Source organism: Amblyomma americanum, chromosome 7 (assembly GCF_052857255.1).
Source record: "Amblyomma americanum isolate KBUSLIRL-KWMA chromosome 7, ASM5285725v1, whole genome shotgun sequence".
Taxonomy (NCBI): Eukaryota; Metazoa; Arthropoda; class Arachnida; order Ixodida; family Ixodidae; genus Amblyomma; species Amblyomma americanum.
Window position 1 is genome coordinate 21727794 of NC_135503.1, and position 13730 is coordinate 21741523.

Consider the following 13730-nt stretch of genomic DNA (forward strand, 5'->3'; position numbering starts at 1 on the left):
CAACATAAGAATGAGCCCGCACCGGCGGTCCAACTTTTTTCACGTCTTGCCCAGAGAAAACTAGGAGGTATACTTTATATACATACGCCAGGAAATGCGGCCGGTGCGGCCGCGTATAAATATAAGCCCTGCAAACCATCACATTTATTTCTACGAAACGTGTGAGAACCGTTCAAACGCCGAAGCATGCTTCGTACTACACTTCAGCGCCTTTAATCCACAAACCCGTTCTCACATTGAGATGTAAGACCGTAAGCTGCAGTTTTTCGTTGCGGGACATACGCTCGCGCGTCCTAAGTGTGGGGCATTAGAACCTGTGTTCGCATCGACCACGGTCCTATTTTAGGTACGAACCACTGACATTTATTACAGCCCCAAATACCGTCACGAGCAGACAAACCCAGATCATTTGCGAAGCAAGCATAAGGGGGAGAGATTGAGAGAAAAGTGAAAAAAAAAAAATAAACGGCGCCGTCCGATTACGGCAACAAGCGAACCGAGCCCAGAAAGGTATACACCACCCCCGTTCCATTCGCCCCAGGACACTGCCGGTCACGCCACTTGAAAAACGAGCTGCTTCCGCTCCGAATAGGTGCGGACACATGGGGCCACGGCGTCCCGAAGTTCCCTCGCAACTTCGCAGCCTTTTTCCCGCCGCTCGAAACGCGTATCTGCTCGTCACGTGATTCGCTTCTGATCTCCCGCTTATTTTAGCTCTTTTTTTTTCGGCGCACACGCACACACAGCGGTTGCGAGCCTCAGCCATTATTTATGACCACGCGCGCGGAATTCACAAAAGAGCCAGCGGAAAGCGGGTCGAAAGGAAGCAACCAGAAAAGAGAGGACACGCGGCTGTCCACCACAGATGGAGACGAGGGGGATAAAAAAAGAGGGGGGTGGAATGGGCCGGGCTGCTTCCTTTTTTTTATCAATATTTGTCATGCAAAAATAGAAAAAAAACACACGGGACGCGCGGACAGAGAGGCAGACAGATGTAACAAAGGAAAACCAAGCGATTCGTGTGGCAGTGGCAAAAGATGATACACAGTGCGGGCAACGGAATACTGGAGGCCACTTTGCACAATTGATTTCGGACACCGCCCAAGCAAGCATGACGACCAGCGCGCTGGTTTGGCCGCCGAGGGTTACAGATGGAAAGAAAAGAAGCTATTAAATAAACAACGAGGGCGTAACGAGGAGCAGAACATCGATGGAGGCAAAGCAACAATTTAGCAGGTGAAAGCTAAATTTAGACAGATAAAAACTTTAGACAGATTTAGAAAGATAAAAGGAAAATTTAGACAGATAAAACAATTTAGCAGGTGAAAGCTAAATTTACACAGATAAAACGGGACAAGGAAGCGTGCATCCTGCAGCCACCCTCGCCTAAGTCACCCCGGTTAAGTAACCGCCTCGTAAAAAAGCAACGGAAAAGATTCTGAGAAGCCAAACGATCGAGTGACGGTGTTAGGCGCCCTACGTAGCACTCAGCACTTCAGATGTGATTTCAGAGCTTCGACGAAAGAAGGCAAAAATGGCGCAGAGATTTGTTGTGCAGAGCAAAAGCGCGCCGCGGTGCCGAAGAACACAGCGTTGCAACAATGCTTAGCAATGGTAGACCGAGGCAAAGCTACGGCTAACGTCACTGAAGGTGCAGAGCGCTCATATCTGAGCCACAGGAAAGACGTCCAGGTCGCGGAGTGAGGTTACCATAAGACACCTTTAGCATGCCGTGCAATGCGATACCGCTACCGGAGTAGCGGGAGCCCACCCACGCGTCGTCAGTGCGCATGCGCATGTCGCCTTGAGGGCGCCAGATGGCGCCAGGTACCCGGTAGCTGCACAAGCACTTACCGCATCGGGACCAATGAGAGCGCGCGAACTGGCGGTGGACGGCCTCCCCGTATTCCGGTAAAGAGAGCACTGGTACGCCAAAGGTGTCTAATATCAAAAGGCGCAGCGGTATTGGAACAACTACGCACAATGAACGGAGAGTGCAATATTCGTGACCGATAAGAGATTGAAAGCTGTGATCCCGTGAGCAACATTTGGGGTTGTCCACTTTGAGCTCAACGGAAGAAAACATCCACCCGGGCACCAATACGGCACCTAATCAGGCATCCTACCACAGGGAGTTATCGCACAGCAGCGCGCAACGGAAGACGTCAGTGCAACCCACCGTGAGCCGCTAAAACAACGCTACAAGTGCTGCAGGAAAAAAGCCGTGACTCCCATTTTTAAAAAAAAAATCAAGAAGCTGGAGTTTGTGGTATTCCGGGGATAGCATAGTTCCGAAGTCGTTCCCTTTGACAGCACACACAGACGCTCTAACAGTGCTCTCAGTGCGTAAACTAAGCTAAATGCCCCATGCTGCAATGAACCTTCAGAAACTAAGAGGTCATCATGTTGGCGGTGTCTCAAATGGCAGCCTATCTTGGCTTTTGAAAGGCGCAATCTTTAATCTTTGGGTCTTAGACGAACCCCTGCGTTCGTGAGTACCACAAAACGACTCTCTTCTAAGCGCGCCCCAATGTGCGCCTAGCGCCAAGATAAGACATCGCGAGGCAGAATTCCCAGCAAATTACTCGGCCGTTTCAATCGCCCGTTCCGTAAGTGCGGTCGATGTGCCGCACGCAGCGTTGTCCGTGCACGAAGGGGCGAGGGAAATTCGCTGCTAACTCACCGCTACTCGCCGTAAGCGCACAGAAGCAGGGGGCGCAAACGCGGGACTTCGCCAGGAGTAATTCGCGCGGAATCCGCCTCTCAAAACGGCCCACAGTCATAACAGTCTCCGAGTAATACATACAAGCGACGGCAGACGCTCCCTCGCGAAACCAAAGCACTCAATACTTCGTTTAACAACCGCCCTTCCGCTATGTGAAACGCAGTCCGCGAAACAGGGCTGCCGTTTGTCGATATGTAACGCAACACGATAGCTGTATGTACTAAAACGGTGCTGTGCGGAGTTCGCGGCTACGCAGGCATCAGCCAATCATGGGACGGGATTCATGCAGCTACTCGATCCCAAGAACGATTTGCGATTGTTATTGGAAGGCCGCAGAACTATCGTCAAGCCTTCCTATGGGATTTTTGGCTCCGTTTCTGACATCTCTGTGATGTTGAATAAAGCTGATGACCTGACTAATTGGCTGACGCCTCGGTGACAATGTTCGCAGTCGTGATTGGCAAGCACGAAGACGCGTCGGACAGTCGCGAACCCTCTGATCGGCTGATGACAGTCATATATCTTTCACAGAGCTGCACGGTTTTGACGAAACGGATTATAGACCGGCTAACGTTCAGTAAACGCGCGTTTAGGCCGATTCGCGCAGTGTGCAAAACGAGGACAGACAAACAACAGTTTCGCAAAGAACCGAGAACCAGGACGGACAGAGATAGCAAAGATATAAAAAGAAAACGAAATCGGTAACGAAAACGGCCAGTTCAACACCTGCAACGCCGTCACGGCGAACTTACCAGCAGGGCGTAGCGAACACAATTTCGAAGCCTTCTGTGTTCGTCCTCGGACGAGATTTCGTGTCCGTCCAGAAATGCATTCTGCACGCGGAAGCCAGCAGCTCCCCGTTAGTGGGAAAGGGGAGAGAGTGAGACAAACGGAGAGCAAAAGGAGGGGGGGGGGGGTTGCTTCAAGATACAAAAAAAAATAAATAATATATAAGCCTAAGCAGAGAACTAACCTCGCACCACCAAGGCGTCTATACTGGGCAGGAACGACGACTCAACATATCTAATCTCCCGTTCACACAACTACCGCTCTCGCAAAACTTGAACGATAAACCTGCGTACGGAACGGCTCGGGAGCAGGCAAGAGCTTTTCGAGAGCGCTCTTAAAGATTACTGTACTCAGTCGCGCAGTAGCGCTCACGCCTCGCCGCCAGGGTCTCTCGGGCCACAGATTCCTGCCTAGCACATAACGTTTACACCGAGCTGGGCAGAGTGTTTCAGTTTACGGCTAGCGCGATCGTATCTGAGAGCATTCCTGTCTTTAACACTAACCTTTTGTTTACCTTGTACAATTCAAAAGGCGTGCAGGGCAAAATATATGTGGTCTAAATAGAAATAGCCACTTATGTTTGTTTGTTCAAGTGTTCTTTTAAACTATTCCAGGGTTTGCGACCTCGACGCATGCGCCGAGTTAAGGCATAAAGCAACAATCTAATTTTCTGGTTACACGGACGGGATAAGGTTTTGCCTGACAGCGAAATTCTTCAGGTTTGTGAAGCTTCCTGCCGAGCGTCTTCCATGCCAAGGTCAAAGGCTGTCCTTAGCACTAATTACTTCGCACAACAGCAGGTTTAGGTAAGATACAATTAGCAATGCCTCGTCCTAATACAGCTATTAAAGAGACCACAACTATAGCCGGCGCTGCGCAATAAATTGCAAACAATTTACCGCATTTAAATGAAATTAAATCCCGATGACTACACAAGTAATTTCGAATTTCCAAGAGAACCGCGGGTACTCCCTGCAAACAATTATCACTGGCAGAACGCAGAAATCACGAGGCGTCTGAGGTTATGCGACCGGACGGTAAGTGTCCTCCTTCCACGGCTACAGCGCACTCCAGCAATCCGCTACAGGAAAAAGCGAACAAGAAACAAGGAAAAGGTACCATGCCCGATGACGAACACGCATTTAAAACGAGTGCACAAGGAAACTGGGAAAACAACGCCTGTACAAAATGCGTACATAAACGAAAAAGAAAGGAAAAGCAAGACTGGAGGAAAACGAAGGTAACACGAAATAAAACTAGAGCAGAAACAAAGGACTAAAACAACAGACAGTGCCACTACATGCTCTGTGCCGTGTCTTTCATTTGAAGAGCGTTAGCTCGTACTCATCACGTTTCTCGATTTCTCGGGCCTGCTACCACATCCCTTCGGCGTGAAATTTTCTAAGTCCGAGAAATTCAGGATGGCGGCCCCCATAGTAAATCGATATAGCAACCCAATTGGTGATTGATTGGTGGCGTCATTAGTATATCGAATTGGTGATTGATTGGTGACGTCACCGATATATCCAATTTGTGATTTGATTGGTGACGTCACTTATAAATCGAAGATGTCAAAGTCGTATTTCCATTGGTGTACGTCACTTTAATCTCATTCATATCAGTTCTGGTAAACCAAACAGCTAACGCTCGTTATTTCGACGTCTTGCTGACGGTGGCGGCATCTTTTTTTTTAATTATGTTCCGCGCGCTGCATAAGTAACGAACCAAGGCCTCTATACAACGCAAGGCTCGATATATGATGACAGATTCTACTTCGCGCGTCTGTCCGCCGAATATAAACTGATTTCTTTCACCAAAACTAACTTCCAGCTTCTTTCAGCCAAATGCGTAATAATTGTAAACGAAACAACACGGGACGTTTAGCTCCCGCCGAACCCCACAAATACGTCGAGTTACCATTCAGTGTGCGCTTTTTGGGAGGAAGAGCAGGTGGACACCTGAACTAGGTTGCGAGGAAAAAAAAAAACTTATGCAGAGAAACAGGGGAACTAGTGCAGTGCTGTTTTAACACCAAAGCGAACAAGACCCAGCCTTTGTGTCAACAAAGAAAAAGTGCTCAACTACATGCTAAAGCCACAGAGTCAAGTTAGCTACTTTTCTTGACAGGCTTAGAAAAATACGACAATTTACTGCACACAATGTCATATTCCTGAAGGCACTGAAAAAATCCCTACTCGAGCAAAACCACCGCTGATGGCAACATCCACAAACTTGAGAAGAAAAAAAAAACAAGAAAATGTTCGCATACGGAGGTCACTTTCTCATCCTCGTCATTACACAGACCGACGCCAAGCCTGTCCGCTCTCGAAAAGCGGTCGGAGCAACCAGTTAAAAACACCTAAGAGCCGCTCTGACGTTGGAATATATCAACGGCAAACGCAAAGCCAACATTACGCCCGTCGCGGTGATTAATTACGCCTCGAGATATACCGGCTAAGCCTTTCTGTCGCCAGCTTCGAGCCGAGTAGCAATCGGCATGCTCTAGAACGTCTTGACTCCTCACAAAGAGAATAGCATTAGGCAAACACATTCGTCACAATCTTCAGTCCATTTTCTTTTTCTTTCAACTTCCGTGTAATGCGCGAACGGACGATTCACCTCGGCCGAAAGACAGCCATTCGTTTTATTAAGTGCCAAACCCGGAAAACAAGCGCGCAAGTCTGTGAGCCGAAAGCTGAAGTGGTAGCGACGCCTTGTATAACACCTTCGGGGCGTGGGGGTTGAAGCACGAACCAAGGAAACAATAATGTAAAAAAATACGAGGAAAGAAAGCGTACACTTAAACCGAAACGCTGGTAGAAAAGTCGCGCGGCAGAAAGACGAACGGCGTATCCGGTGTTTGCTCGGCGGGGTACATTTGTTTCAATCAATCCTCGTTTCGTAGTGAGCGAAGCCCTCACCTTTCAAATGCGCGCTGTACAAACGTAAAAACCGAATATCACCGATACAGTAGCAGGGATAAAGATTAGAAAGGAACCGAAAGGTTGTGTTGTGTTGTTGCGTTGTTTTTTGTGGCACATAGGCAACTAAGGCCATCATGCGCCAAGCACAAGGTAAAGTTTTTTTTGCTGAATTTTATAGAAATGCGAAAAACCATCCGAGGTGTAGACGGCATCAAACATTAGTACTGCCCAGTGAACAGGTAGGAAAACTTTAAAAATAGCTGCTAGTAAAAGCTTTACAGAGGGCGGGACAGAAAGGAACAGGAAGATGGGGAGAGAGCGATAGGGAAGAAAGAGTAAGGAAAGACGTTAACACCACGCGCTCAGGGGGCTGCTCGAAAGAAATGGCTGTGAAAAGGAAGACGTGTTTACTTTTGCCGACCTGAGCGCTCAAGGCGCGCATTATTATACGGACTCCCGTCGAAAATAAAGAAACGCCCGGGGCCTGAAAAGAATGAAGAGGCTTCCGCCACCACTTCTCCCTGGTGCTCCCTAAGAAATGAGGCGCGAAGGCGGTGCGAGAGTCGAGGGTAAACGTCCATCAATCATGTCCGTGGCGCCGGACAGGGGAGCGCGCGGGCGTCAGCCCGTGAATGAACGGGGAGCGCAGTCTATCAACTCGCGCGTTTAATGGCGTTGTGCGCGGCGATGGAGAGAGAGAGAAGGGAGAAGAAAAGATAAATAAGACATCTACGTGGCGCATTCAAGATGAAGCTCCTCTGCTGCCAGCTTCCATTAGCGAAGGAACTGAGGAACACACAACGCTCATACAATACGCGCGGGATTCGACGCGAGGGTAAAAACGACACTCCCAGACCCGTTCCTCTGATTCGTTTTTAAACTGCCTTCTTCGAGAGAGTTCGTTGCGAGTGTTTCCGTGACTTCGAGGCAGGCAGAGCAAAAAAAAAATAATAATAAATGGCGATTACACCCCTGGTAATGCGGTCGATCTTCGCTCAAGGCTGGTACACATTGTGCTTCCGCAATTGCTGCACATGCATTGTATACTGTTACACGAGTGTGTGACGATTGTGTTTGTTTTGAGGAGTTACACCGAGGTGCGCTTTATGGCGTGAGAAATGTGTTGGTACGGACGAGCATTTTGCCGAGCAGCGCGTTTACGGGCAGCGTTCTAAGAGAGCATTCGTCCTCTGTCCGACCCGTTGCAAGTTCGTCGGCAGCTCCGGCCTCCCCCGCGCACGTGCAGCGTTCCGAGCACGATGCTCCGCCTCGGCTGCATCCATGGCGACCCCACAACGCGGCTCACGTGCAACGTCGCCGTCGACAGCGTAAACTAAACCGCGGCAGCTGCTACTGAGCGGGCGCGCATGATGAAGCACAATCCACTAATGTCAAAATGTTTTCTTTAGAAGAGGTTAAAGGCGTTTGGCGGTGTCTTGTTGCGACCCCACTCCTCACCTGATGTCAACGAAGTTAGCGCAAGGCACGAGCTGTGTGCACGGGGTGGTCATGTGACTACGGGCGCTCTGGCCTCGCCGCCACAGCCGTTCGTCAGCACGGGGGCGGGGGAATCTCACTTTAACAGCTAGCGGCTACAAAAATAAATCGCGCATTGCAGTCTAAGCAAACCTAACAGCATTTCAAGACTTCCTGCGTCGCGACAGCACAAGCCAGCCGGGTTTGTACTGATTTGTTGCGTTATGCGCATTCACTGCATTATGCGTTGTTACGGTCACTGGACGTGCAGGTTTGTTTTTTTTCACGTGTAATTACTATTGGGTTTCCATTGTTTTTCTTTAACGCATTATGAGATGACCCCCACCACGGTGACGACCTACGATAAGTGCCGCAAACTGTCGCGAAAAAGACGCTGAACTCACTGCGGAGCTTCGCATGGGAGACTCCCATAGTGGGTCGCTCTCTATAGTCTTGCCCTAACTTCCTCGCCCGCGTTAAGAACCGCTCCAGTCATTCTCAGTACACTCATCTCTCTCTCTCTCTCTCTCTTTCTCTCTACGCACGTTAGACAAGAGTTGTTAAGCACGTGTGCCCTTACTCTCGTCCTCTCTTTAGTCGTTGCGTCAACATTCCGTTAACAAATAAGAATGACGTAAAAAAAAGAAATAAAGAGCAAGCAGTTGTTCTTGATGTATGTTACTTGTTGCTCATTTTATTGTGTCCTGTGTTTTTGACTGCCATGAAGTGTTCTGTACTGCTGCAGATTCTTTTTCTGAATGACGCTGAAAGGTTCTTTTATAGGCATTTTGTTTCAGCTGAAGTTTATTTAACGAAATCTGTTTCTAACTAACTTTTTGAGGCTAAATGTGTATTTTTTTTTCAAACTGCTGCCGAATTGTACATGACGGGGCCGGGCTTCGTCAAGCCGCAATCACGCGGCTTGTACCCGCCAGCCCCTCTTTGTCCTTGAGAGAGAAAATAAAGATTTGATTTGATTTGATTTGATTGCAAGGTCAACTATACGTCCGCACCTAGTCAGCACACTCTGTAGCCCTTTCAAAGCACGTCCGTTGAACCACGGTACGGGCGCCTTCCCTATACACGTCGCAGCGCGAGGTCAACAAAGAGCCCGGCGGCGCCGCGAGATCGACGGCAGACGGAAGGAAACGCGGAGAGAAAGCAATCGACCAACTCTCCGCTCTGCGCGCACCCCGCAACATGGGCGATCGGGCCACGCGGACGCCTCGAACGAGCGCGCTCGGCCCGTGTACGCTGCGCGGGATGAAAAATGACGAGAAGCCGAGTCTCGGGAAGTTCGCTGCTGTCAGCGACCGAACAAACGGATGGGGGAGGGGAGTCGCCCAACACGGGTCTTCACTGCGTCTCGAAGCCAGGTCTCGATAAGGCAGCCTGCATAACGAAAGGCCGCAGCAATGAGAGAGAGAGAGAGAGAGAGAGAGAGAGAGAGAGAGAGAGAGAGAGAGAGAGAGAGAGAGAGAGAGAGAGAGAGAGAGGGGGGGATATCTTTCCGCTGTACATTAAAGACTCGGGCGTGGCCACGAAATAGAATGAAGAGATAACCGACGGTCGGTGGAGGTAGATGAGTGGATTCCAAGACAAGACAAACGCCACAAGCAGCATGAGATAGTCAGGTGAGATTAGGGAGTCCGCGAAGATATGATGGCCGCACTTCGCACCGGACCGGGAAAATTGAGAAGTTGGATGAGCAGGGAGCTTTTTGTCATGCAGTGGACGCGGCCCGGCTGAAGAAAACAAACTCGTTGATTATGAAAAACTGCGACCAGCCGTCATTTGTCGGCTTCATGAGATGGAGCAGACGTATTAATGATGCGTGTAACCAATCGCTTACCCGCGTATATACATGCATCCTTTGCATATCATCCGGCATTTCACGCCACGATTTTCGCGCCTACTCCGTCGCTGTTCCTAACCAGGGATCGAGACTGTGCGGATGTCGATAAAATCTGCACTCCTCTTATACCTATCTCTTGCGCTGGCAACGTTTGCTTGCCGCTATTTCGCACCAGTATGATGTTTTACGTGTTCAAGAAAGAGTAACATGAAACGGGCGGTTGCAACGTCATGGAGTCAATAAGCGACAAGAATGTCTGCCTCCGCGGCAAAGCGCCGACTACCCAGAAGCTGCAGATATATGCCAAGTCCTCAATTACACCGTGAAACCAAAGCTAATAAACGTTCGAAGTAATCGATCAATTCCTCCTTCACTCTCTTCCCAATTTCTAAGTGATTCTGGCTACAGACGAGTTAACTGACATGCAATTCGGGAGACTGTCACATTTCTTCCCTTTATTTACATAAGAAATCCTCCCTTCCTCGGTCGCGTAAACAATAATAATAATAATAATAATAATAATAATAATAATAATAATAATAATTGGTTTTTGGAGAAAGGAAATGGCGCGGTATCCGTCTCAAATCGGCGGACACCCGAACCGCGCCGTAAGAGAAGGTATCAACGAGGGAGTGAAAGAAGAAAGGAAGATGTGCCGTAGTGGAGGGCTCCGGAATAATTTCGACCACCTGGGGATCTTTAACGTCCACTGACATCGCATAGCACACGGGCGCCTTAGCGTTTTTCCTCCGTAAAAACACAGCCGCCGCGGTCGGGTTCGAACCCGGGAACTCCGGATCAGTAGTCGAGCACACTAACCTCTGAGCCACGTACCGCGGCGGGTCAATAAAGGCCGAGTGTCATTTGTGTCAGCGCACCAACTATCACACAAATCCCTGCTAGCGTAACAAGTTAAAACCAGGCATTTTTTTTTTTCATCTTGACGGGTGGAAATATTCCTGCCGTGCCACTGCTCTGACAAAATTCATAAAGCCACACAACTTGTCGCCACCAAATGTGCTCGAATATAGTCGTTCTCCTGACAACTATCCCAGATTAAACATCCACACCAAAACCCACCCAAACTAAATGCCTTTTTAGCGCGCCCTGCATTATAGCTCAGCCTAAATATCAGCCTCGTCGCCGAAAAGCCTGGATAGTCGCACCGCGTTGCTCGACAAGTCAAATCACGGGGATGCTCCTGCGCCTCTGCCTGACAGCACTTGCCTAGTTCCGCTACATCTAGTTAGGGAGCGCCGTGCTCTCGGGAGGTCCGTGAATAAGCGAATGTAGCATCAAAATGGAACGTCGTTACAGGGTTTGACATCCCTCAGCTGCAAATCGACTATGAGGGACACCGTAGAGGAGGGCTCATGGTTAATTTAGACCACCTGAGGTTCCGCACTTAGGCCGCTGCGGCCGGGACTCGATCTCGCGTCCTTAGCCTCAGCATCCGAATGCCACAAAACCACTGAGTCACCGCTGCCGGTTGCAGCACCTAAAATCACGTCTAGAGAACCAAGAGAACTTGGTAAGTGTCAAAAGGTCAAAGTATAAGCAATGTGTTCGCGACCAAAACGACAAGAAGGTCGACGTTTGGCCCTTGCATGTAAGAGCGTAATTCTACAGTTTCTATAGTTTCGATCTCGATCTTCAACAACCATTTTCAAAACCAACTATCCCGGGCATATTTGTTTCCGCAGCCACTTTGTTGCCCCAAATAACTTCTCGGGGTTTCCGCAAGGTTGAATGAGACGAGACCACGTGCCACAACCAAAAATAAGCAACAAAAAAACAAATAAAAATCTGTTATCTAGTTCGACCAAATTTCAGCCGCGGAGTGCGGACGTTACAAAAACTCCTTCAAAACAGTTGCGCTTCCTTCCTCTTTTGGAACGTCAGTGCACTGACGGTCGAGCTCGTAAGAAAAACAACGAAAGGGACGAGAGAAAAGTAAAACGAACGAAGAAAACAGTGACAATAATGACTGCAGCGTCCATCCTTGGAGTGGCTGGGAAGTCTCTTAAGGCACAGAGACAGTTTGTGGAGCAGAAAGTTGGCCGAACAGCAAAAAAAAAAAAACGAAGACGGAAGAGACGAGACGGGTATACCATCTCGAATCCGCCGAGAGAAGAGAGCCCCGCGAGAGAGAGAGAGAGAAGAGCTTAGAAACAAGGCCCAGCCCTGGGGCCCAGACGGAGGGTCACGCAACTACATAATACAACAACGCGTCGCTGCAGAAACTGCCGATAGATTACGGGCCGCGCCGTCTCTTCTCCGCCGCACCCACATCCTCCGCCTCCTCCCTTTCGAGTGCGGAAAAGAACATACTCTCTTCATCCGCCTTCACCACGTCCCCCCCGCACAGCCTCTCACCCCGCGCCGTGGAAGTCGCTGGTGGTGGTGGTGGTTGCGCTGCCGTTGCTGTCGCTGTGATCGATATCTGCCGGGCAGAACGCAGCTGCGAGACCGCGGATCGGCACTGCCTCCCAACTGCCCCCCCCCCCCCCCCGTCCCACCAGACGGGCCCAACTCACTTGTTTCGACAACAGATACACACGGTGGTCACTGGGGATCGAACTCCAGTCCTTCTCTCTACAGTGGGCGAATTTAGCAGGGCGCGCTACATGCCTGGGCAACGAAAATGACCAGCGACACGAAAAAGTTGCCGCGTGGATCCCTCAGTCAGTCAGCGTTTTCCCCCCAGAGTCCCCACAGCTTTCTTGTCTCGTTTCCTTCGCGTTGCGTACCTCCCATTATGCTTTCCCAGCTAACTCAAGATTCAACAGTAGGAAAGTTCTCCAATGGCTTTGAAGGACCGAAATAAACGTCTAAAACAGCTCGACCCTTTGTCTTAACTAAGCTCCGGCTGCTTTCACAAAACAGAATTATTTCCCCCCTTCCTGTTTGCACCCGGCGGGCGAGAAAGGTTAACCAGCTTGCCGCTGTAGGCGAGCACGGGCATCTTGGTGGAACAATGCCGTTCGACAGAGTACAACGCAGGGTGGCAGACTAAGCCGCTCTGAGCCTCCGCCATTGTTCCCAGAGGAGGCTCCAAGCGTCAGCGTCGCTTCCCCTTCCTTCTTCCCCAATCACTCCCTTTGCCCCCCCCCCCTTCTCTCTTTCCACTCACCAGACCAGGGTCCCCTGACCTCCTACTGAAAGCTCCGGCACACCCCGGAAAATCATTGGGGAGGGGGGCATCGCGACTCGCCAGCCAGACAGACAATCGGGGCAAAGAATAGAATGGGCTAATAATAATAATAATAATAATAATAATAATAATAATAATAATAATAATAATAATAATAATAATAATAATAATAATAATAAGCTGAAAATAACACGGCCGGCCAGCACCGCCAGAGGCACAACGGATTAGGGCTCGAAAGGAGCGGTTGGGGGGATAAAAATGTTGCAGCGAATGAAATGGTTTTAACACAGGTGAGAGCTCGACGGATGAAAGCTGGTCGCAAATGGCTCGGAGCACAGGGCACTTTTTGCGCGCCTCCCTCCACTTCTTCCTCGAACTCCTCAGGAAGCCGTTACGCGGCTTAACAATATCATAACACAAGCGTAACACAAGCCCGTTGAAGGAATGGTGAGGAGGAGGAGGAGGCAGCGGTACGTTCAAGTGCGCCTTCTCGGCTTGCCGGTGGATCCGCGCCCTCCTGGCTGCACGAGTCCTGTCAATAAATTTGTGGACGCCGGACACCTTCGGCTCGTGTCTCGGATGGTCCCCTTCCACGCGCCTTAGTCACGTGGAGGTTGAGGCACCACCAGCCAAGTACATGTTCGAGCGCGACCCTACAGTAAATAAGCCACGTTCTGATAAGAGAGAGTTTTCGCAAGAGTCTTGAGAGCCGCTTCCAAAAACACGGGAGGAAAGCCCAATATTTTCGTTCTTTCACAACTCTTCGCTAGGCGGCACCTTTGCCTTCCTTTCAAAACTGCGAAACCG

The 13730-nt window shown here is 49.8% G+C and overlaps 1 protein-coding gene across 1 annotated transcript in view; it reads right to left on the reverse strand.

The window, feature by feature from the left end:
- Positions 1-13730, reverse strand: part of Dys (Dystrophin) — a 421748-nt gene that overhangs the window by 152824 nt on the left and 255194 nt on the right. The window contains exon 39 of the mRNA XM_077631460.1: positions 3478-3558. Coding sequence (XP_077487586.1) covers positions 3478-3558 — 81 coding nt within the window. The remainder of the gene's footprint in view (positions 1-3477; positions 3559-13730) is intronic.